Consider the following 26287-nt stretch of genomic DNA (forward strand, 5'->3'; position numbering starts at 1 on the left):
TATTCAGTATCCCAAGGAGAAGGAAAGGTAAAAATTGAGTAAACTTTATCAGAAAGGTCTATGTAAATACAGCCATAAGCACTCACAGAAACGCTGTCAAAGTCCTCTGTTAAAAGATTTGTTGTCTTTGTTTTCTTGTGCCAGAGACATGCAGCTCTCTCCCCTCTCCTGCTCCCCCCTCCCTCAAGAATGCTAAGAACTCACTCCCCCCTTAGGAATGTGGATCTGAGCCAATGAGCAGAAAGCTTCCTCATGGTGTTGCTAACTGAGCATGTACACTGGTCTTGGTGCAGAAGCAAGGCATTATGGGAACTTTCTTTACAGAGCTCAGTTTTTTTTTGAGGCTTCTGATCATCTGAAGGAATCAGTTGAGAGAACTGAATGTATGCCTGCAGCTTGAGATTAACTCTTTATTAGCCTTTCCTTCTCCTTTAAGGAAGTATTATAGCCTATAAGGGAGCGTCTTAATCGGCGACTCACACTGGTGGTGCAAGTAAGCAGAAATTGTTGGAAATTGAGCCCCTTTAATATTAGATGTTCCATCAGAAGCAAAGTGGGATAGACCATGTGTTGGGGCTTTTCATATGTACTTAGTTTGGAAGTTACATCAGTACAATATAATGGTGTTGTGCGATAGCTGATCAGATCTCAATTCTGGATGTTTATAGTTCTTATAAATACTTGTTTCTCTATTGTTGAGACTGAGGAGAGCACATCTGTATACGTTCAAGAAAGAGGAAGGGGCATCACTAATCTATCATGTAAAAAAAAAAGATATATATATATATATATATATATATATATATATATATATATATATATATATTATTTTTTTTTTTTGTTTTGTTTTACCTGGCATGAGCATAGGCATTTTTTATCCTTCCAGAATGTAATGCTGTTTCTTGGAGTGTGAAATATATTATTCTCTTGTTGTAGATAGGGCTTCTCAATATGTATGCAGCAATTAATATTAATTTTTGCCATGCTTATAAAATGTGAGGGAGTACCAGGAGCAGTATCAAATTTCTTTACAGTAATGGCATAAGAATGAGGCCACATCACAGTATCTGCTGCTTGGTTTTGTATAGTGAAAGCAGGAAAGCATTCCCTTTATAGCGTGCTGTTTCTCCTTCCTATAACATGTTCTATCTCCTGCAAGTGTGTGCCTGATCCAGAACTTGCTTCTCTTGTAATTCTGGAAAGCCTAGCCTCTGTTCGGGCACATGGCTGATTCCTGTTTTTCAGAAATTAATAGAACATAATGACAGGACCAAAGTATTTGGCAGGCATTTTTCTACATATATAAATGTGATTTATTTTAACAACCTGAGAAGGAGTTTCGTTACTGCATCTGTGCCTTAGAATCCTTAGTCTAAGTTGTTCCTTTACATCCAGCAATCTCTCATGGAATGCAATAAATGAGCAGAAGTAAAGCTATCCTGTTCCCACATCTGTAGATTTAATGCAGTGGACTTCCACATCTGTAGATTTAATACAGCAGTGGGAATAAGGAAGGTGGAGTGCACTTTTCTGTAGCTGAACTGAATATTTGCAGCCTTTCAATATGGTGCAATGCTTTCAGCCGGACATTCCCTATACAGCCTGTCCTGCACATTCCTTTACTATCTGCATCTTTTTGCACCAACCAATCTGCTGTCTCTGCATTCTTACTCAGCTCTGTACTCCTGATGCCTGTTCTGCCTTTCTCTCCCTACTTGCCTTCTCTCCTGTCCTATGTTTTGTTTTCCTGTGTCCTTGTGCATTTTCTTTATGCTGCTCTCCTCCCCCTCCACTCTCCCTCCCATGGTCTGGGGAGGAGCTTTTTCCAACGTCATGAAACTGTCTGGGGCAGTGTGAGAGTGTGAGAAAGCATATAGGGCCTACCTAGCAGAAACAGAAAGTCTTCCATTGCGGATTCAGCAGTCTGATCCTGTCTGCCAAATCAAAAGGGGAGGAACAGATTTTCTTGCTTCTCTCCTGGATGGCTGTCATATAATCGGTCTCTATGGTGTCTGGAATAACAGGGCACGATAAGGGTGAGTGTTCCGATGCGCATAACTAAGTTATCTTACTGTACTGCCACAAGTGCAAGGTAAAGAAAAAGTAATGCTTTCTCAGGGGTCACTTACAGTCACAGCTTTATGCTCAGAAACATTGAATTTAACATAAATATTCAGATTTTTTCCTTAGGGGAACATTGTCAATACTGTGGTAATCGGATTCCTGCATTTCTCACATTTCATAGAATACAGGATCCTGCACTTTTTAACATTTGCAGTGGTAGGGACTTTGAAGAATATCATCTACAATCTGATGCCATTGTTATTCAGTAACCATTGTTTTTTAAGCTATTGTAAGGCAACAGTCGGCTATAAAACTGTGGTTCTCAACCTTCCTGCCGTGACCCTTTAATACAGTTCCTCATGCTGTGGTGACCGCCAGCCATAAAATTATTCCGAAGACCATCAGAAATATGTGCAACCCCTGTGAAAGGGTCTTTCGACCCGCAAAGGAGTCCCGACCCACAGGTTGAGAACCGCTGCTATAAAATAACAAAAGGGGTGCATGACTTGCTGGCACTATATTAATAAATAAAGATGATGTTCACTCTGTGGACAAGACAGCTTGAAAGTCACTGTATTTAGGTACAGTTGAACTTTCACTGCCATAATTGTGCACATGACTGTGAGACTTGAAATATAAAACCTCAGCTGTAGTCATTTTTGGGATGCTTTTCTTTGCTTCTCTGTTTTATCATTTTGGCTAAATACTGTTATTTTCATGTTTCTTTATTTCTGATTAAAACCCAGCTAGTATGTACTACCCTTGCATTAGGTAATTTTTCAGTTCATCCCCCCATTACATTTGCCACATGCAAGTCACAATTCCTTACCTTGTGCACTTACCCACAACAAGTTTGAGGGCCAGAATACATTCAGTTAGTTCTTGTAAATTGTATTGTTATTGTCATTAAAGGGGAATTGTTGCATATTTGAAAATCACTTTAATTGTGTGTTGAATGATTATACTTTGCCAGATATCAGTCTGGGCTAAAACTAAATTAATTGGAGTTCCCTGTAGATCCACTCTGGTCTGCTTTCTGTTGTAATTGAGTGATAGGCTTGTCTGAACTCTCCTTGCCCAGAAGGCACAGTAGGAGGTGGGTAACTAGTTACAGCTCTGTCTTCACACAAGAAATAATAAACTACAGTTCCCTAGCCTGTCTAAATGCTGATTGGCTGCAGGGTCTCTTGTACTGCCTGGGAAAGCAGCTAGTAGGAAGTGAACATATGGGTGGTACTAGGAGGGTTTTTGGGGTAATTTCCAGTTAAATAGCACAAAAGGAAAATAAATCACACATTCATTCTGTTTTTAGAGGTGTAGTAGGCTGTGGTTTGTTCTTGACACTATTTCTACCCTTCAAAGGGCATGTCAATCCAAAAATAAAATGTTAAAAGGAAACATGATTTTAAGAAATTTTTCAATACGTATTCATCACAAATTTGAAATGGTTTTTAAGTTATTTAACATTTATATGTAAAAGTGATATAAGTTATATATGATTGTTAAATGCAGTGTTTGTCATTTTCTATTCTCACTTCTGGTGGTTTTGACTTTTGAAACAATGTAACATAAACCAGCAGATTAACAGACCTGTCTTGCTGGAGGAGACTAGCTTTTGCAACATTGTTAAAAAATTCATAACAGGAGTTAAGCAAATGCTTTTGTAATAAATTCTTAATGAAAAGTTGATTAGAAATTTTTAGAATTTCTTTTATTAGGCAAAAAATAATTTTTTGGGTTGGCATGTTCTTTAAAGGAACTGCCAATACCACAAAAAATGTAAAGCAACACATTACACATTTCTGCCTGGCTCCTTCTGCAGGCTATAGCGCTAATTGACAATGCCGTGTTCAGTTTGGAAAGTGCAAGAGGCAAATTGCCATTTTTTTCACTTGCCTACTTTTTGAGGCATTGTGCAAATAGCCGCAGGCCCTTTGTGCTCTGTTTTGGACTCTGCATGAAATATATACCTGTATTGAGTAGAATCTGCATCAGGCTATTCTGTTCTAAAGGGACGGGTGGGGGAGGCACCCCCTACCCACCATGATTTTGTGTTCAGTGCAGAGCGCAGTGTGGGGGGGGGGGCACAAGTGCTCCATAGATCCTAATGCTCCGACCACTAAGAGTGTGCTTTTGTTCCCCCTACTATTGTACTTAAGTGGCATATTTTTAATACAATTGAGTGCCACAAGTCAGCTAATGATATGCAGATGAGGCTGGGAAGTAAGAGTATGTGCAGTTACAGTAATTGGTAAGTGCATGGCAGGAGACAAGACGACAGATATTGGGAAAGGCCTTGCATATTGGTCGTCTCGTTATTTGAGCACAGGCAAACATTTAGTACATAATTATCAGATAGGAGTAGACTTCATTTGTTTGTACCTGCATATCTGGCGATTCAGCTTGTTAGTGTAGTCTACAAATGGTTGCAGGAAAGATCATTATTGTAATATGTACAGCCACCATTACTTCTTTGGTTGGTTGCTATGGTCGCCTTATCAGAGATAAGGAACAGAGATATCTGTTGCCCTCTTATTAAAGAAAACTTAGTTTTAAATCAAAGTAGGCAGCCTGACGGCTCATTGGTTAGCATTTTTGCCTTGCATTTCAGTGATGTCCTGGACACTGTCAGCGTAGAATTTTTATGTTTTCCCCCATATAGGTATGGATTTAAGTGCAAATAAGTGCATAGTGGACTAAATTGGGCTACATTTATGCAGTGCTTTTACTACTATACAAGCAAGTATGTGGTTTTATGATTGTGTGTATATACTATGTGTGTGTGTGCATATATATATAGTGACAGTGGTAATTGTATAATGTTCCTGGCTGGTTTTCCAACTGGTGTTTCTACATTCATAGGTGGGCAGCTGGCTGATCTTTCTTACAAGGCATCCTTATGTTGCTTTTGTTTTAATACTGTATCATTCTCTTTAACAATTTTACATATGTTTGTCTTGATCATATCTCAGATTGAACTCTAGATGAATTGTGCGTTCAATGCTGTGTTGGCTGAATATGATGTTATTGATGTCCCATACAAACTTCTTTGTTACTGATTGTTCTAGTGTCCTAGTATAGACATTTGTCTTTTAGTTTTGCATCCCATGTGACAAATGAAGGAAAGAGTGCAGCTGTGACAGATGATCAATTCCAGCAAGTAGTAAACAGCTGCTTCTGCTCTTGGAAATGATAGTGACTTGTGCTAAAGTGCTTATTAAAGTAGGAATAACTTCTGAGGTGTCAGTAAGATGTATTTATGGAGTTTAAAACCGATAGTTCTGGGGTTACTGACCATTTTGGAAAGAAAAAAGGCTGCATAAAGAACGTAAGTACTAAAGCACCTAAATGGCGAAAGTAAATATTATTTTGTGATTGAGATATAATATGGGCAAAAGAAGTAGTAGGTGGGGTTAGTAAAAACATGGAAGTAAAAATATTTGTGAATAGTGAAGAATAATCTGTTATGCTTTAATGATTAATTTGTGGTCCCTGGTTAAATCCATTAAAGCAGCAGCCCCAACATTTTTGCACCACAGAATGGTTTACAATTAAGAAAATGGGGACGCCGTTCAATTACTGGGGGGAGGTAATTAGCAGACCATGCAGACAACCACTGTTGACAGGTATGAAGTGCCACTGATGCGGTATGCGTGCCGGCGCATCATACGCAGCGTTATGTGTGCCGGTGTGCCATACAAAGTGTTACGCGCGATGTTGCGTCATATGTGACCTTATGTGTGTCTGTTTAACTGTGTAACAATTGCCAGGATCAGAGGAAGCCTGTTGCAACACAGCCCACAGCCCATCACTGGTCTGTGGCCTGGTGGTTGGGAACCCCTGCCTTAAAGGAACAGTTGAAACAAAAAAATTAAATGTTTTAAAGTAATTAAAAACAAGCTGGTGTATATCAGCTTTGGCAGCCATTCAAGCTAGAAAAAAAGGAGAAAAAGCTACAGAGCTTATCTGTTAATTTTTTGGTGTTACTGTTCTTTTAATGTTTCGGTATATTCTTAATTCTGTATATTTTTTACTTTATTTAACCTTTTTGGATTATTGTTATTTTGTTAACCTTTTAAACAATTTGAGAGCATTAACTTTGTCTTATAAAGAGTCTAATTTTTCAGTCTCTTTTACCAGTCTCCACAGAGGGCCTGATGAGTAATCTCAATAAGACCTGTGGCTGTATTGCACATACGTTTCTGTGTATGGCTTTAAATCCAGGAAATGCCTTTCTATAACAAAAGAGAATCACATGCGTCGTGCTATACACACATTCCCTTAATACCAAAACAGAGATTTTTTAACTTCCACTTAATGAATCATGGGTAGAGACATGCAAATAATTTCTTTACGCCCCTGTGGCCAACTGTGAGCTGCTGCCTTAGTTGCACAGATTAACCGTTAAAATTTTGTGCTATGAATTCTAACCTAAAGACAGTCTGTTTAAAGTAGTTTGAAACCATCAGTGCAAGATATTGGTAAACACGGACTTAGAAAGTGACTAAAAGAAAGAATCAGAGAGGTCAGGGTAAGTAGGGCTAATGGAAGACAAAATGTCCATTGGGTATGAAGATAGTTTCTGTCATAATAAGGCTTTCACATTATTTATTGCACAGTGGATGGGCTTTTTGGCTCATTTAACCCTTCTCACGGTAACATCTCTGGTTCATTATTTTTGTATTCCTTTGTGATCTTAGTTTGATAAAAAAAACATCAATAAGCACAAATTAAAATATTTTGTCTATTAGAATAATTGGATTATTAATGCACTGTGAGGTAAAGATTGGTTTAACGCTTTTTTGCCGTGTTTGTTTACTTTTTTTTTTTTTTTTAGCACATTTTAATTCTTCTCCGCCTTTTCATAAAATCTACCTCCTATAGGTTCATTAGCTACCATGTTTGGTAAGAAGAAAAAGCGTATCGAGATCTCTGCTCCATTAAATTTTGAACACCGGGTGCATACTGGCTTTGATCAGCAGGAACAGAAGTTCACAGGTCTTCCTCGACAGTGGCAAAGCTTAATTGAGGAGTCTGCCAAGAGACCAAAGCCACTGGTTGACCCATCCTATATCACAACAATTAATCATGTCCCTCAGAAGGTAAATTCCTGATTACTCTTCAGTTTTGTTTTCTTAGAAAAAGCCATACACAAAGATAAAACACTAAGTTGTCTTTGTCATACTTGGTAATATGGAATATCTATGGGCATACTTGGATACAGGAGTAACTAATAATGGTTAAAAGGTTCTCAAGAATCTTCTGTATTTACTTGTTTTGGGGAGTTCGGTTGGGGTAATGCTCTGTATGCCAGAAATGTAAAATATGTGCTGTCTTGCTAAATGTGAGCTGCAGTTTAAGGCTAATGTCCCCCACTTTGAGAATACTCACCCACAGTTAACTTGCCTGTGCAACCTAAGAAAACTAAGCGATGCGTATACCTTTCCACTGGCAATTCTAATTTGGCCATGCATGCACTGGGCCAAGTCGCCAACTTTTTATTGGCCACTGTGGTGTAGTTTCTCAGTGCAATAAATGCAACACTGAACATTACAAGCATTAGAGAAACAATTATGATGTGATGTTTATTTTTTTTTATTGAGTTTTGAGATCATGATGCCACTGAGCTGTGGCACTGGATCATAATGCGCTAGTACCATTAGTGCAGCTTTTGTAAAATTGTTTGTCCAATTATTGGGTCATTGATCCTACAAGCTGCCAAAGGACTAAGTTTGCAGCTTATCAGCCCATGTATGGGGCCCTCTGATAGGTCTACCTGACCAATATCTGGCCGAAAATCGCCCAGATGTCTGTCAGGCAGGTTTGAATTTCCAGTTTGATCAGGGACCAGGTGTGTGCATTAACATGGTTTTTAATCCAAGGGCCAAATGATTGCCTCAACCCAGTATCACCCACTTTTAAGATCTTTCAATGCATGGCCACCTTTAAATTAGTGCAGTCATTTTAGCACCAAACAGGTCATGTTAATGTAAAAAGATAAAGAATTTATTTGTACCTTTAATGGTGATACCCCCTTTTGCATAATACTCTATCAATGCATTATGTATTGTCATAATGTAGTTATGTCCAGAGCAGCAAATTAGATTTTTTTTTTCTCCTCAGACTATTGTTCGTGGCAGCAAGATGTCATTGGATGGGTCCTTGGCATGGCTCCTGGATGAGTTTGATGCCATGTCAATTTGCCGCTCAAACTCTTTGCGTAGAGAGAGTCCTCCATGTCACCCCCGAGAGGACCGGTTTCACCAGGAAAATGGTATGAGTGAAGTCCGTGTACGGCAGCAAAGGGAAGATGGACAAAGAGGGTCAGAGAGAAACAGATCAGAACATTCCAGAAGAGAGAGACAAAGAGAAGAACACAAAGCAGTTCCCCAGCAACCACGAGGACAAGAACCAAGCAATAAGCACAGACCGCCACCACCAGACTATCCTAAAGATATACCTGAGAAAAGAGGCACACGCTCGCATGAAAAGGGTGATGGGAGAAGAGAATACCCTGTAAATGACCGTGGCTATAGTGAACCTGTAGAACGAGTAGTAAAGAGGGAAAAGGGAGAAGAGAAGAGACCTAAGTCATCATACACAAGTGCAGAGGGCAGCCCGCAGTCTCCAAGAGACAAGAGGCCTCTCTCTGGGCCCAGTATTCGCACTCCTGGTAGTTCTTCTACAGAGGGAGTAGTAAAACAAACACAGACAGGAAGGGCATTCAATACCTACCCCCGTGCTGAAACTGACCCCAGTAGAGGGGCACCTCACCAGGTAATAGGAGAACAGTATTTGTTGCTCAGTTTTTAAGTTTTTGAAATTTTTAAAGGCGAAGGTAGGGTATAATCACTGGGGTGCCAATTTGTTAGGTACCTCCCAGTGATTATAATCGCTTACCTTAGTTCTCTGGACAATGCTTCTGTTAACTTTGCACATTGCACTGTGGCCCGCACATTCACCTGGCCCAGCAGGCAGCCCAGCATTGTAGAGGAATTCCCAAAGAGAGAGAATATAGTGACTTGATGGTCCTACAGTAGTACCCTAGGCTGGTGCAGTTGTTTGTGAACAAAAACAGCAGCACTGGGGTCTCGGGTAAAAAATAAATTATAATTACTACAGTATTTCCTACACATTGCGAATGATTTTACCTTTCCTTCTCCTTTAAAAGAAAGCTATGCAGTATAGACCTTTCCTGATTTATTTGTTTTGTGAAATTGCATATTTTCCACACCTGTATTAATATTTATTGGAATAATATTTTTTTATTTGTTGTTTGTCTTTTACTTTACCTTTACTTTATTTATGGAAAGATATCATTAAATGAAAAAATTACTAATGCAATACAGAGTGTTGTCAAACCACAAAAATCTTCTACTGTTCTTCTCAGTGGCCATTTTGCATCAGTAAACTTGTGATGCTTTATTGTTTATATTATATGTTAGCAGTGACAATAGAAAATGTTTTATTATTCTTACTGAATTTTTACTGGTTGTCATTTAGGTGCCTGATTCTCATTCTACTGTTCCACTTGACTCCAAAAGCACTGTAAGCAAAAGCTCTTCTCGTCCTCAGCAAGGACAAGTCAAGCCCAAGCTTCCAGACAAGCCTCATCCTACACAGCTTGTCCCACACAGCTCAGATCCTCAGCTCTCCCATCCTGTTCAGACCCAGCATCCTGCCCAGCCCCGTTCTCCACAGAGGGAGCCACAGCGCGTGTCTCATGAGCAGTTTCGGGCAGCCCTGCAAATGGTTGTGGACCCTGGTGATCCAAGGACTTACTTAGATAACTTTATTAAAATTGGTGAGGGCTCAACAGGAATTGTTTGCATTGCTACCATAAAGAGCAGTGGGAAACTTGTAGCTGTAAAAAAAATGGACCTTCGTAAACAACAGAGGCGAGAACTACTCTTCAACGAGGTGAGATATTCTTTTTCTATTTCAGTTGAAACATAATTTCCTTTTCTGAATACATAAACATTTATGCTTCAGAAATCCTAGTGCCATCTCTTGTTGTAAAAAGTAAATTGTAAATTCCAATTAATTGTCTTTGTTTTCTTCTGCAGGTTGTTATAATGAGGGATTACCAACATGAGAATGTGGTTGAGATGTACAACAGTTACCTTGTGGGGGATGAACTATGGGTTATTATGGAGTTCCTGGAAGGAGGTGCACTTACTGACATTGTAACACACACCAGGTAAAGGACAGTGTTTTAGAACGTGCTGGGACATTTGCATAGGATGCACTGTGCCTGTACTGCTTTAATTTCTTTCTGCTTTCAGCGCACTGTTATTTGCGAAACTATTTGCCTTTAGTAATTTGGCTCCATGCAAGTGAAGAGAAAGCTCTTGTTGCAAATAGAAAGGCTACTAGTTTGGGAGCAACAAACTATAATGGGGGATTGTAATCGCCCAGATATTGACTGGAGCAACAGTACTGTCTGGACAGTAATGGGAACACATTTATAAACTTGTTGCATGACAATTTTATGTCACAGGTTGTTGAAGAGTCAGCCAGAAATGTTATACTGGATCTACTGATCTCTGACAACCTAGAACATATAGCAAGTGTGCAAGTAGTTGAACCCCTAAGGATAAGTGACCGCATTGTTTCCGAATCAGTTGAATTTTGTCCCTCCAAGGAAATGCCGCTAAAATGAGGGAGTACAAAATGTCAAAAATGTCTGGCTTTTAATGTAACTGAAATGTGAAATTTTGCTGACACTTAAGGGTTAAATATTTATAAATATGTAAAGGTGTCATATAATAAACAAGATCAATTACGAGAAAGAAGGTTCTGTCATAATATTTGGAAAGGGTTGTTTACAGAGAGAGATGTGCAATTCTCTCCCTAAGTAAGTCATACTGGTATACATTAGATACATTAGATAGCTTCAAGAAGTGGTTGGATGGCTTTTAATCAAGTGAGAATATAGCTCTTAGTACTAAGTTGATCCAGGGACTAGCCATCTTGGAATCAGGAAGGAATTATTCCCCCCTCTGGGGCAGATTGAAAAGGCTTCAAAAAGGGCTTTTGCCTTCTTCTAAATAAACTAGCAGTTAGGCAGGTTTTATATAGATACAAAAGGTTGAGTTTGATGGACATGTGTCTATTTTTTCATCCTGTGTTTCTGTGTATGTTTAGGTGTAACAAAAATCTTTGTCTTGCTCAAGCAGTTTGCCTTTGTATGTTGTGTCTTTAGGGCTCTGGCACACGGGGAGATTAGTCGCCCGCGGCAAAACTCCCTGTTCGCGGGCGACTAATCTCCCCGAGTTGCCTTCCCCTGCCATCCCATCGGCGACAATGTAAGTCGCCGGTGGGATGGCAGATGCGGCGGGGCGATTTGCGCGAAATCGCGCCGCCGTGTCTGCCATCCCGCTGGCGACTTACATGTTCCCCGGTGGGATGGCAGGGGAAGGCAACTCGGGGAGATTAGTCGCCCGCGAACAGGGAGTTTTGCCGCGGGCGACTAATCTCCCCGTGTGCCAGAGCCCTTACCAATCCAGCACTGCCTATTATATATGTTCATTTTCCCTACCATGTGCACTGTCACAAACACAGATATAATGGTCAATATCCTCAAAAGCCAGTAAACCTACCATTATATTATTGAAGAATCAGCATGCTAGGACCCACGACTGTGTTGATCCTCAAAATGTAATTAATTGTTTCTAATAAAATATTCCTTACTTTATCATCCAAAACAACCTTGTCTTTCTCTAGGATGAACGAAGAACAGATAGCTACTGTCTGCGTGTCTGTGCTAAAAGCTTTGTCTGTACTTCATGCTCAAGGCGTCATTCACCGAGATATTAAGAGCGATTCCATACTACTAACACATGATGGACGGGTAAAGTGCTGCTTATACTAAAAGTGCTTGTAATGTTGGGTTACCCCAGTTGGGCTTGTGGGTTGTGTGTGCAGTTACTTAAGGAAGTCAATATTATTAATAAGGGTTACATGGTAATTCTTGGATTACACTTTGGATAGTAATCCAAATAATTGAGATACTTTCCAATATTATTTGTTAATTATTTCCATTATCCTGAAACCACTTATCCAGAAAGCTCCTAATTATGGAAAGATAATCTCCCATGAGTCCATTTTAATCAAATTATTAAAAAAAGGAAAAAAAAAATACCGTATATACTCAAGTATAAGCCGATCCGAATATAAGCCGAGGTACCTGTACCTAATTTTACCTAAGAAAACTGGAAAAACTTATTGACTCGAGTATAAGCCTAGGGTGGGAAATGCAGCAGCTACCGCTAAGTTTCAATAATCAAAATAAATACCAATAAATATACCTAATAAATATATAAATAATACATTTTTCGTGCTTACACCCAAATCACATAATATGCAGTGGCACAGCAACATAGCAATTCAGGTTGAAAAAAAGACGCTCATCCCTCAAGGTCAAACTTTTAACTAAATTAAACCTGCTTGCCTTCCAGTTAATTCAAATGATACAAAGAGATGCAGTGGGCACTTACACAACAAATATTTTATGTACAGTACAGAGTCAGAACAAATAATTAAATTAATTGCTTATTTCATGTATAATAACTCCTGGAAAGATGGGGTAATTGCAGTGCAAAGCCACTAAACAAGAGCTGTAGGTGAATCTAGATAAAAGTAGTGAGTAGGTAGAGTTTTGGGGGTGGGGTTATTACCTCTTGGGTGATCATCAGCAGTCTGTCTATTAAACATTCAATACTCCAGAACTCTCTAACATTCATTTTCCATGATGCTGGTTCAGCCCCAGAAGTTAGGCTGGAGGGAGGGTCAAAGTTCACTCTCCAGCAATCGGATTTCAGCTATACCGGGACTTAAAATCAAAAGAGGAAAGCAGCAGCACGGATGTTTTCAGTCATGACAGAAGATCTTAGTGTGAGAGAAGATACCCTTTCCTATACCCAGACAGGCTTTGCAGCACAATGAAGCTGGTGAAGCTGGTGCGAGCGGGAATGGGGCTGAAAGGGGCTTGTGCAGGTCAGGCTTTTTTTTTAAAAAAAAACAGGGTATTTATCCTGACTGGAGTATAAGCCGAGGGTTAATTTTTCAGCACATTTTTGGTGCTGAAAAACTTAGCTTATACTCCAGTATATACGGGGTATATACAGTGGCTTGCAAAAGTATTCGGCCCCCTTGAACTTTTCCACATTTTGTCACATTACAGCCACAAACATGAATCAATTTTATTGGAATTCCACGGGAAAGACCAATACAAAGTGGTGTACATGTGAGAAGTGGAACGAAAATCATACATGATTCCAAACATTTTTTACAAATAAATAACTGCAAAGTGGGGTGTGCATAATTATTCAGCTCCCTGAGTCAATACTTTGTAGAACCACCTTACAGCTGCCAGTCTTTTAGGGTATGTCTCTACCAGCTTTGCACATCTAGAGACTGAAATCCTTGCCCATTCTTCTTTGCAAAACAGCTCCAGCTCAGTCAGATTAGATGGACAGCGTTTGTGAACAGCAGTTTTCAGATCTTGCCACAGATTCTCGATTGGATTTAGATCTGGACTTTGACTGGGCCATTCTAACACATGGATATGTTTTGTTTTAAACCATTCCATTGTTGCCCTGGCTTTATGTTTAGGGTCGTTGTCCTGCTGGAAGGTGAACCTCCGCCCCAGTCTCAAGTCTTCTGTAGACTCCAAGAGGTTTTCTTCCAAGATTGCCCTGTATTTGGCTCCATCCATCTTCCCATCAACTCTGACCAGCTTCCCTGTCCCTGCTGAAGAGAATCACCCCCAGAGCATGATGCTGCCGCCACCATATTTGACAGTGGGGATGGTGTGTTCAGAGTGATGTGCATTGTTAGTTTTCCGCCACACATAGCGTTTTGCATTTTGACCAGAGCACCTTCTTCCACATGTTTGCTGTGTCCCCCACATGGCTTGTGGCAAACTGCAAATGGGACTTCTTATGGTTTTCTGTTAACAATGGCTTTCTTCTTGCCACTCTTCCATAAAGGCCAACTTTGTGCAGTGCATGACTAATAGTTGTCCTATGGACAGATTCCCCACCTGAGCTGTAGATCTCTGCAGCTCGTCCAGAGTCACCATGGGCCTCTTGGCAGCATTTCTGATCAGCGCTCTCCTTGTTCGGCCTGTGAGTTTAGGTAGACGGCCTTGTCTTGGTAGGTTTACAGTTGTGCCATACTCCTTCCATTTCTGAATGATCGCTTGAACAGTGCTCCGTGGGATGTTCAAGGCTTTGGAAATCTTTTTGTAGCCTAAGCCTGCTTTAAATTTCTCAATAACTTTATCCCTGACCTGTCTGGTGTGTTCTTTGGACTTCATGGTGTTGTTGCTCCCAATATTCTCTTAGACAACCTCTGAGGCCGTCACAGAGCAGCTGTATTTGTACTGACATTAGATTACACACAGGTGCACTCTATTTAGTCATTAGCACTCATCAGGCAATGTCTATGGGCAACTGACTGCACTCAGACCAAACGGGGCTGAATAATTACGCACACCCCACTTTGCAGTTATTTATTTGTAAAAAATGTTTGGAATCATGTATGATTTTTGTTCCACTTCTCACGTGTACACCACTTTGTATTGGTCTTTCACGTGGAATTCCAATAAGATTGATTCATGTTTGTGGCTGTAATGTGACAAAATGTGGAAAAGTTCAAGGGGGCCGAATACTTTTGCAAGCCACTGTATATATACGCACTTCTTGGTCAAACCGCTATAAGCACAATCTCTTTCCGTTGGCCTGGTTTCGGGTTTATATGAAGAGGTGATCGGTAAAGCCACTCTATATTTTTGTTACTGCTCTATGACACATTATTTTATTCTGTTTTTTAGTTTTTTATTGGCATAATTTTTTATTTTTTTCTCTGTGATAATAAAACCTTTACCTTGTACTTGATCCCCACTAAGATATAATTAATCATTATTGGAAAACCTAGGTTCCAAACATTCTGGATAACGGGTCCCATATTTGTACATCTGTTTATTGAAAGCATGCGTGTTACCGTTTTTTTTTAATTGTGTGTCTTCACAGAAATGTAAAACAACTTAAAGGAATACTGTCATGGGAAAACATGTTTTTTCAAATCGCATCAGTTAATAGAACTTCTCCAGCAGAATCCTGCATTGAAATCAGTTTTTCGAAACTGCAAACAGATTTTTTTTATATTTATTTTTAAAATTTCATATAGGGCTAGTAATATTCTTTATTTCCCAGGGTGCTACAGCCATGTGACTTGTTCTTTGATACACACAAAGTCACACTTTACTGCTAAGCTGCAAGTTGGAGTGGTATCACCCCCCTCCCTTTCTCTCCAACATCTGATCAGCAGAACAATGAAAAGGTAGCAAGATAGCAGTTCCCAGTAGATATCTGAATAGCACTCAATAGTATGAAATCGAAGTCTGGCTTGGGACTCCTCCAGTTACATGGGAGTAGGAGAAATGGAAAAATAGAAAGGCAGTTCTGATGTGTAGTGCTGCTCCTTCTGAAAGCTCAGAATTGGGCTCAATGTACTAAGATGGCTGCCTACACACTAATATTACAGCTAAAAAAAATTACATTTGTTGGTTCAAGAATACCATTTTAAATAGTAGAATGAATTATTTGCTATGTAAACAGTGTAATTTAGAAATAAAAAGGACACCATAAAAATCATGATAGGATCCCTTTGAATTTCATGTTATGTAAAAACCATAAGTAGGGTTGATTGGAGTGATTCCGATTAATATATATATTTACATTTTGAAGCTTACCCCTGTTTTATAGGTGAAACTTTCAGATTTTGGATTCTGTGCTCAAGTTAATAAGGAAGTTCCTCGACGCAAATCTTTAGTTGGCACACCTTACTGGATGGCTCCAGAGCTAATTTCGCGGCTACCATATGGACCAGAGGTAAATACTATGCATTGTGGGGCAGTGGTAAACTGATAGCACCCTTACATAAACTGAGTCTTATTATTTTCCTTTCTTGCAGGTTGATATTTGGTCTCTTGGAATAATGGTGATTGAGATGGTGGACGGAGAACCTCCTTATTTTAATGAGCCCCCACTAAAGGCTATGAAAATGATTCGGGACAATCTCCCCCCCAAGCTAAAAAATGCACAGAAGGTAAACTGTTTTGCAATTTAAAATGAGCAGAAAGGATTCATGAATTGAATGTAAAAATGTTAAGCATTTTTGCTTACACTGATGGCTGTTATCCGAGTAATTAACCAGGCGTAAAGGGGTTGTTCTCCTTCAATGTCCAAATCATATTAAATCACCAACAATGCTCTCAGCGTGTTAGGAGTTACATTTTCCATTAAAAAAAAGTACAATTGCCTCTGTAAAAGCTACTATTTATACCTGTTAAATCAGTCCTTCTCTCTCTAATTAGTTTTCTGAAGGGATGGGAGTGGCCTATTTTGAACAAGACACACTGAGAACTTCCTATATGCTTACATCATCACGTCCAGGCCTTGTCCTTACTTTTCTCCTATTGGACCAATACATTGGTTGCTTGTGCACTCTAACCAGTTGCATAAATTGAAGAGTCAATGGTTAATTTCTCCCTTGCAATGACATAGGCAAACATTCTCAGCATATCGCAAATCTAACATGCTGTCATGCACTCACAAGCAGAGGAAGTAGTGTCAGACTGGCGGGAGACATAGCCAATAGGAGTAAAGTCTGCCACTAGTACTATGCGTGACATCATATAAGAAAGTAAAAAAGCAAATGTAGTGTTTATAGGGGTCACTCACCCTCCCCCCCCCAACACAGGGTCTGTGCAGAAACAAATGATCGGCAGAGGGATGATTCTGAGGTGAATATCTCTTTTTGTAAAATTTGTACAGTATATGGCAAAGATTGTTCCATTAATGTGAACTGTTAGATTTGTGAATATTATACAAAGGTGAACAACCCCTTTAAAGTACTTAACTAAGTGGAGTTGTAGTTAATTGTTGTGTTTTCTGTTATAATGCTGAGATTTAGTATTTGTATTTCTGTTTTGTGCATTTTGCTGTGTGTTTAGTGCAGTGTTGGTCATACAAAATGTACAATAGGTGTAAAATAGTTTAGTTTAATGGGAAATACTTGGTAATGGGCTGTCATTGCTGCTGCAAAATTTTTGTGTTACTTTTTATTGATCTGACTCATCCTATTGGACTGCTTCAAGACATAACGCTTATTAAGTCTTGGATATTGTGATCATTAACATCAATAGCTTTAGACTCCTAAGCGACAGACTGCAATGTTCAGTATACACTTGACTTTTATGGTGCTTTCTGCACTGGCATTAAATGGCAGATAACCTCGCTTTGCCACTATTTGAATATGTCAGAAGTTTTCTACTGTTTTCCTGCTATTCCAAGGTGCGATTCATTAGTTACTGTAGTGCCCATGTTCCAGTTACAAGGAGCTGCATTACTATATATATGGGCACTCACCACTCCATAAAGTCGAAAGCCGGGTGCAAACCATTAAATCATATTCAATCCATAGAAGGCACTCTATGGATTGAAAATATATATATATATATATATATATATATATATATACAGAAAAGAACAGAGCACACCCTAATAGTAATCAAATGCCCCAGGTGCTTGCAAAAACCATGTATATAGCAAGACAATGAGCCGCACACGCAGGGACTTTTTTAGAAAACAAAAAATTTCTTTAATGAAAACGATCCAACGTTTCGAGCACCAACTGTGCTCTTCCTCATATATATATATAATAAATATATAATAAATAATATATATATATATATATATATATATATTTATATATAATATATTATGCATGAACAATTTATTCCCCTTTATGAGAAATGTTATATTCAGGTATTTTTAAGTTTCAGCTGCCCTTTTATTATACATGTTTCATTTATATGTTAAGTCTTTACTGACAGAATGATGTGCCGATATACCTAATAGGGGTAAGTAGTGTGGCTATACATAAATAATTATGTATAAAATATAAGAATGACTTATTGCTTTGGACCCGGCCATTGATGTTGCAAGCATATATTTGGAAAATAAGAAATAAACATGAATTTTATTTTTTGTCAGGGAAGATAAACCGCATCTATTTTTTTTTTTTAAACCAACTTTATTGCTTTCATGGCCTTACCCACACCCAGGGGCTGATTTACTAACCCACGAATCCGACCCGAATTGGAAAAGTTCCGACTTGAAAACAAACATTTTGCGACTTTTTCGTATTTGTTGCGATTTTTTCGGCTTCTTTACGAATTTTTCGTTACCAATACGATTTTTGCGTAAAAACGCGAGTTTTTCGTAGCCATTACGAAAGTTGCGTAAAAAGTTGCGCTTTTTGCGTAGCGTTAAAACTTACGCGAAAAGTTGCGCCTTTTTCGTAGAGTTAAAACTTAAATGGTGCAAAGTTTCGCGTAAGTTTTAACGCTACGAAAAAAGCGCAACTTTTTGCGCAAGTTTTAACGCTACGAAAAATCGCCAGATTATACGCAACTTTCGTAATGGCTACGAAAAACTCGCGTTTTTACGCAAAAATCGTATTGGTAACGAAAAATTCGTAAAGAAGCCGAAAAAATCGAAAAAAATACGAAAAAATCGCAAAATACCGATCAATACGAAAAAAACGCAATCGGACTCATTTCGACCCGTTCGTGGGTTAGTAAATGTGCCCCCCAGTGTATATAAAGGTTCAAGTCTTTCTTTCCAAACTAACTAAATATTAGCATCTACATAGGTCTTATTTGTTGCCAGTACCAGACTAAAATTTTCTATCCTGAATCGCTGCCCTTTACTTACTATGAAAAATAAAAAAAAAACATAAAGTAATCTGAATAGAAGGCCTGAATAATGGTACTAGGTTAACCCGGAAACTTACAGCACAACATAAATATTACTCCGCCAGTAGATGGCAGAAAACTGCTTTTTTCAGTCTGCCTGCTAAGGTTTGGCAAGTTGTCAGATATTTCTTTTCTGCTTTTTTTTTTTTTTTTTTTTTTTTTTTAATGGCTGTTAACAGTAAGTGGCTGTTTTTTTGCCCTGGTAGACAGATGTGTGCTTCCTGCTAATTTTGGCAAGAGATATTATGTTTGTTATGAACACTAGAGCTTAGAATTCTCTTGGAGGATGATAGTTGAATGCTGTTACCTGACAATTTGACAATTTGTAGATAATTACAATGTGTTATTTTGGAATTACTGGAAGGTGATTACTCTGACAGTAAATCTTAGTTGACTACTCTTTGACAGTCTAGCAGTAGATATCTGTTAAAATAGCCTGCAGAGTGATAAATCCTCTTCAACAATTATGCTTTGGCATATTTATTTGCAAACTTTAATGTAAACTATTTCACTTTTATAAAGCTTTTCTTGGTACCTGATGCTATGTGGTAGATACGATGCTTGAAAATGGAAATTTTTAGGTGATTTTTTTTTTTTTTTTTATAGAATTTTCATAGATTTTTATAGAAACTTTTTAAAGTATGGTTTCCTGGGGTAAACCTAATGTTCCAGGATTTTTGGCTTTGGAATCTAACGTAAGCTGTATTCTGCTGTAATGCTTTGAAAATTCGGTAATTTACTGCTGGGAGTTTTTGATCTAAAGAAGTCAGAAATCACCATAAAACTATACAAATCTTGGTATTGGTACGATTGAGAGATAGGAGGCTTTCCAAATCAGTTGAATATTTGTACATAAAATAAAATATTTTTCTGGTATAAGTCCCTATATCATGAATAATAGCAATATTTTATTTTCGGGTATTTAGAGCTCTTAATCTTGTTCCAGAAGAGGTAACGGTATATCATTTTCCTAGGTTAACTAAAAATCCCCCCTCGGAAATGCCTTTTAAGGACAATGATCACCACAACTTTATCACAAAACGATCATTATAATCCTCCTTCTGAAATGCCAAATGCAAAATTCATTTATCAAATTACTTCACCGGCACTGAAGTTACTGCCATCCTGTCTAACCTCGCATCACTTCCTTCCTTTCTGTATACCCATATGCAGTTCAGATCATGCAGGAACAACAGAAATCTCAAGTGTCATGTGACCCAAAGCGTGGTCCCTGAAAAGAGAATGCAATCCACTTTAAAGCACATGCGCAGGGCTTTTAGAATGAAATATGCGCATCAACTCTGAGATTAGGATTTTATAGCAGTAGAAGGAATTTACATATTTTAAAGAATTTTGGCAGTATTGTTGGCTTTGATTTACGATTACAAACGCTGGGGAAGTTGTTGACAGGCAGCTTGCTAGTAAATTATCTATAGATACTGGCCAATACATTAATATGCATTTGTTTTTTGCCTTTAATCCCAGTTTGACACACTTAGATGCGGATTTACTAAAACTTTTTTTTTTTTTTTCATTTCCACAATGTCTTAAATTTACTAAAGAGTCTGAACTGAAAATGTCAGCATAGGAAAACTCTGAAACCTTTAAAGTTTTAAAGCAAAAAAAGGATCCTCCAGCGAAGGAAGGGACATTTGCCGTTGACTTTTACATGATCTTGGCAAAGTTTAGCTGGCAAATTGTCGGATTTGGGTTTTTAGTCATTTTTATGCATTGTAAATCTCGAGAAATTGACGTTTTTTCCCCCTGCGACTTCTAGCGCAAAAAAAAAAAATTAGATTTATTAAAATATTTTGAATACTTTTGTGTTTTTACCAGTGAACCCTATGTCATTCTAATTATTTGTTCTTTTGTCCATGCAGGCCTCTGGGCATATTGTAGGGAATTATGAATAATATGTGGTGCTGGTTTCAATTTGGTCTAAAAATTACTATCTGTAAAAATGGCCCTTTAATTGGAGCTCACTATAGATCCTCTCAGGTTCCTGTATGTGTTTCAGATGAGGGGTGGGTGTGTCCTAACAATCCTTGCCAGAAGTACAGTAGGAGAGGAGTAGCCAATTGCAGCCCTACAGTCACACCGGCAAGCTTCAGTTCCCAGTCAGGTCACCCTAGCTGCTGATTGGTTCCTTTCCTACAGTGTAGTGTGTTGAGGGCCCCCACCACAGCCTGGGAAAGGAGGCAGCAAGAAGTGGAATAGATGGACGCAACTTTTTATTAGCTGACTTGCAACACACAATGTAAGCAACCAGGCAGATCAACATATACAATTAACTTCATGATCAATGAACATTTGCAATTAATGAATATTGGAAGGTTACTTAGAAGTATATTTTTTTTAACCAATGAAGGGTGGAAAAAAAATCAAAACACAGAACATTCCATTTATTCAATGTGGACTCATGTCAGCTCTTAATGGTTTCTATCCCCAGCCTTTAGCACAGAGCATATGTAGTACGTATAATGCGTAAGTCACATGGGTAACCTGTAGGGATGAGCGAATCTGTCCTGTTTTCCTTCGCCAAAAAAATGTGAAATGCAGCAACCATGCGCCTTTTTTTTATGTGACTGTGACGTTTTTGATGCAACCTGACTTGTATAAAGAGACCAATGGCTAAATGCGGAATTTCTCAGTGAATCCACACTTGCCAAAGAATATTATAATATATATTTATAGAAATAATCTTATGATATCTGAAAAAAGTTTACTTTCAGGTGTCAATATCTCTTTAAGGATAAGTCTTCAAACTGAACAAACAGTATCTGCTTCTGTTGACATTATCTAGAGAATTAAGTCTAAAGCAACTGGACTTTTCCAAATTTTCTTGCAAATATTTTACCACTAATCTGAGCGGCTTCTTCAGTTCAACTGAATTCTCCAGCATTTAAACCCTTAAAGGTAGTACAGTCTGAGTCTCTACCTATTCTCTGAATGGGAATCACCATAATGCAGCTAGGTGACATTATTTCATAGTGTATATTACTCAACTCTAAGGCTAATGCCAAACACTTATGGCTTTCTGACCATGCACTCATGCAAATTAATGTAAATACTGCCCTAAAAGGTTTCAATGCAGCCAAACCCCAAACTGAATTTAGGAGATGAAAAGATGATTCATTTCTTTCTCATATTTGGTTTATGTGAGCACTTAATAGCACACAGACTGATCATTTTCTTAGGTCAAACAAAGCTTTATTTCATTATAGGATATTACCTATTTTTTAAATTGTCATTTTGCTGTCATACTTGCCAAAACATTACATTTCTCTTTGTAGGTATCTCCATTGCTAAAGGGATTTTTGGATCGACTTCTTGTTAGAGATCCCAGCCAAAGAGCTTCAGCTAATGAGCTTCTTAAACACCCCTTCTTGGGGAAAGCTGGACCGCCATCTTGTATTGTCCCACTAATGAGACAGAATCGTTTGAGATGAAGAGAAGATGACACTTGATATTTACCCCACTGTGCACCACCAAAGATGAAGAAGAATGAGAGAGGAGAACATCAATTTGTCACACTATCACTTTATCTCAGTGTTGTATATACTACTGAACATTCCTCTTCCAACATCTCCTCTAATTTTTCTGTTTTTTTGGAGCATATAGAAAGATGATGTTAAAATATTTCTCCAGTTTAAGGGTTATGAGGTAATTTATTGTTAATATCCCTGGACATTTGACCATCTTGCTAATCAGTGAAATAGTGGTTAGATAAGAGAAGCATAGAGTTTGGCACCTGGTTCTTTTGGATTCAGTACCACTCAGAATAATAGTGAATCAGACTGGATCTCTTATAGCACTTGGACAGACACAAGCATACCCAATAATTTACCTGGGACTAAACACTGGAAACATTTATTGAACGTTGGTCAGGGTGCGACTGGAATTTTCCCCTTGGAGGACAGAAGTAATATTTGTCTAAAATATTGAGAAGAACATCTCAAGGGATTAATATGATCTTTATTTGAGCTGGCTCTGTTAATTACTTTATATTGCCAATGTTTTTAGTACACCTAACTGGATTGCATTAGTGTGGGGGTGCCTAAGGGTTCTGTACAGCCAACAGCTTCTTCTGTCTGGATCACACTCTCTGTAAAAGGGCACTTAGAGTATCTTACAAGATTAACCACCATATATGATATTCATAGATCTATGCATGATCTGTCTGTATGGCTAGTTACTTTCCTGGACCATTAATGGTTATGAATTTTCACAGTGGCACCAAGATTGTAGATTATTATCCTGGTCTTCCAAAATGACACTCATTACACACTTCTGGCCTTTGCTTTCACTACTATTGTCATCTCTCTTTAGTGGGGTCCTTCTCATAGATAACACTAATCTGTTCTAATCCACATGATAAAAGTACTTCTGCCACTACAGAGCATGATGTTACTAAGGAGATTTCCGATTACATTGGGTGAGCATGCCGAGCATTGTCACAACATTTACTGTAGAGAATACACAGACTATAAGTGGTTATTACTGAGATAGTAGGGTTACTACTTTATTTATTATGAGAGATCCCTTATAGGGATGTAATAGTTTAATTATGGAGTATGCCATGCCACTTTATAAACTGTTTGGGAAAACTGCATCTAGTAGTTATGAAAGGCCACTATTTACTCATGAGAATCGTTTGCATGGTTGACCATACTGTAGAAAAATATGTTACCCCTTTTACCATATCAGAGGCCTACTATAGAATGAAAACTTTACTGTGGAGGGGATACTGTGATAATACAGGATAACAGATCATTCCTTTTAAACACTACAGACTTAGTATAAAAAGAGCAGTTCTATGGTGTTATTTACTAAAAATGTAATATTTCAGTGCATCATACAATGAGAATTGTTAAAACATTCATTTTTGTTTTCATGATCCCTTTACAGAGATGTGTATTATTGAAAGTGTTAAGTCTACACATAATCATAAGTATGGAGGTAACAATGTCAATTAATGAGGGAAACAATTTACATGGATATTATACGAGAATTACAGAGTTAGCTGTGTCTTTGCACTGAATATGGAGATGTCAGATTTTGTCTACATAGATTTATCTTTAGTGTTACTCTGTGCAGTTTATTCTCCCCACTAGAAGTGTATTTTAATAGAAATCTAAAAGCCACAAATTCATTTACTGGTAAAATTAAGGTTACTCTCCCAGAGTAAGTGTTAAAGCCTTCCATATTCTTTCCATAGTCCCACAAAATCTTGTCAAAATCTCCGGTGTAATTTAGCCCTAGCTCTCAGTTCTTGTCCTGTTTATATGTTCTGATAAACAAGTTCAAAACCCACACCACTTTTAAAATTAGGAGAACAAAAATCTGCAATGTTGCTTTGCTTGACACATTTATTACACAGCAGTAGAATCAACAGTCATGTTTGTGTTTTACTATAACTGAAAATATTTAATTTTAAAACATAAACAAGGAGCTTGTAGATCATTATACACACAACAGGCAGTAATCTGTTGGAGAGTCCACTTGCATCTTTAAGTTAGGGGTGGCTCTGCAGATATGTGGATAATGGGAGTTCTTCATGTCAAGCTTTAAATAAAAGTTTTGCTAAAGAAGACAAGGTAGGGGACAAGAGATCCTAAACTGTGTGAAAAGAACCTTGATGGGTAGAGGTGCCTTAGCAGCCTAAGGAGCAGTGTGGTGAGATTTAGGGGGCATGTTAACTCCAGATACTCCTGGAAGCCCAGCAGCAGAAGGTCACCTATTGAACACCTATTTGCTTCCCCTAATATTTCTAGAAACATTCATGAAATGCTGACACAGCATTGTTTTCATAATATGTTCCTAACTATGGTTTAAGGGAGGACCTGACCAATATTTGAAATTCAGAGGAGAGGTTCTGACCAAAAAAGTCCAAAACACCACTGCTCTAGTACTACTTTGATATCAAAGTGGTCGAGACTTCCATTTAAAGTGCCAGTAAAATCAAGAATAGGAAATATTATATATATGTTTATAGATTATATCTCTGTTCAGTTTCAGCATTTTTTTATAGTAACATAACAGTCCTTGTATAGCAGACTTTCATACTGTGAGTATGTTATGTATTAATGACATTTAATCCCCTGTTTAGTGAATGGGAATAGGTACTGTGTGTGCCAAAAGCCTTAGTGCTTCTGAAGGAATTACTTAATGTTTACATGTACAGGGTATCGGTAAAAAATGCAACTATATATCAAGCCCTTTCAATTTTTGGTTTTACTGGCCCATTAAGGGAAAGCTTCTGATAAGAAAGGGGTACTAGTCTGCAAAAATGTAAACATACAAAAAGGGGATTTGAGTTTTATCCATCTCATTCTCTGTGGAGGTATCTATAATTATATGGCATGATGGTCTGACAAGTAAGTGTTTTCTATTTAGAACCAGGCTAAATTCTAAAAAAATTGTACTATATGGCATTATGGTTAGTTTGTCTGTGCATTCAATTTAATGCTACCATACAGAAATCGCACATGGACTACATTTCAAAATTCAGTCTTTTATGGTTTCTTTTTGGATTGGGTGTGAAAAGTTTTTCTGCTGAACTCATTTGTCAATCAGCCATTTCTCTGTATCACAATCAGTAGTGCCTTACTGCATTTGCATTTTAACAGGTGATCTAGCCTTTGACATAAGACCACATAAGCTAGCCTGACAATCATATAGCAACATGAAGACTAATGTGAAAGCAATAGTCCTAAGGAGCATTGTAACCCACTTGTAGTGTTGGGAGAGCTCCTGCAATCCCTCATTGTCCCTTTCATCCCTTTCTGATTGAACACTGGGTATAGTTTTATACATAAATATATATTTATAAAGTGTATGTTTTGGAAAACACTGTAGTAATCATGCATTTGAACAGAAAGCAGAGCTGTGACACTAAGGACTGCTTTTCAATTGATTTGTAATAAGATATTCAACTGTATTTTGCATTTCTTTGAACAAAGTTGAAATAGAAGTACTAGTTTTACAAATACAGTTTTGGACTAAAAAAAGAAAATGTGTGTACTTATTCTAATAGCCAACTTTTTGGTAACTCTAAATTATTATTATTTTTTTTAAAGGAGACATATTGGATAAATGGGAAAAACCCTAATTTTGTAGGCAGTTATGAATAATGTATGGTGCTGGTTTTACTTTGTGCTAAAAACTAATCTTATCTGTAAAAATGGCCCCATTATTGGAGCACAGTAGGAGGGGGAAAGCCAATCACAGCCTTGCACTCACACAAGCAGACAGGCTTCAGTTTCCTATCAGGTCCGCCTAGCTGCTGATTGGTTCCTATCCTAGTGCAGTGTACTGAGGGCCGTCGACTCCCCTACACATCCACAGAATTCAGCCAGCAGGAAGTGGAACAGGTGGGTAGGACTACTGGGGTTT

General features: G+C 38.1%; 1 protein-coding gene across 4 annotated transcripts in view; it reads left to right on the top strand.

Moving 5' to 3' along the window:
- The window catches only part of pak4 (p21 protein (Cdc42/Rac)-activated kinase 4), a 34122-nt gene extending 8220 nt beyond the window's left edge, over nt 1–25902 (top strand). For 3 of the 4 annotated variants that reach the window (XM_018096079.2, XM_012967791.3, NM_001097202.1), the window contains 8 exon segments: nt 6949–7166; nt 8188–8841; nt 9568–9984; nt 10131–10264; nt 11791–11917; nt 15837–15962; nt 16045–16179; nt 22186–25902. In XM_018096079.2, the coding sequence (XP_017951568.1) occupies nt 6949–7166; nt 8188–8841; nt 9568–9984; nt 10131–10264; nt 11791–11917; nt 15837–15962; nt 16045–16179; nt 22186–22341 (1967 nt within the window). In that variant the 3' untranslated portion in view covers nt 22342–25902. 4 annotated transcript variants of the gene reach the window in all.
- The last annotated feature ends 385 nt before the right edge of the window (nt 25903–26287 follow it).

The sequence above is a fragment of the Xenopus tropicalis genome, chromosome 8 (assembly GCF_000004195.4).
Source record: "Xenopus tropicalis strain Nigerian chromosome 8, UCB_Xtro_10.0, whole genome shotgun sequence".
NCBI lineage: Eukaryota > Metazoa > Chordata > Amphibia > Anura > Pipidae > Xenopus > Xenopus tropicalis.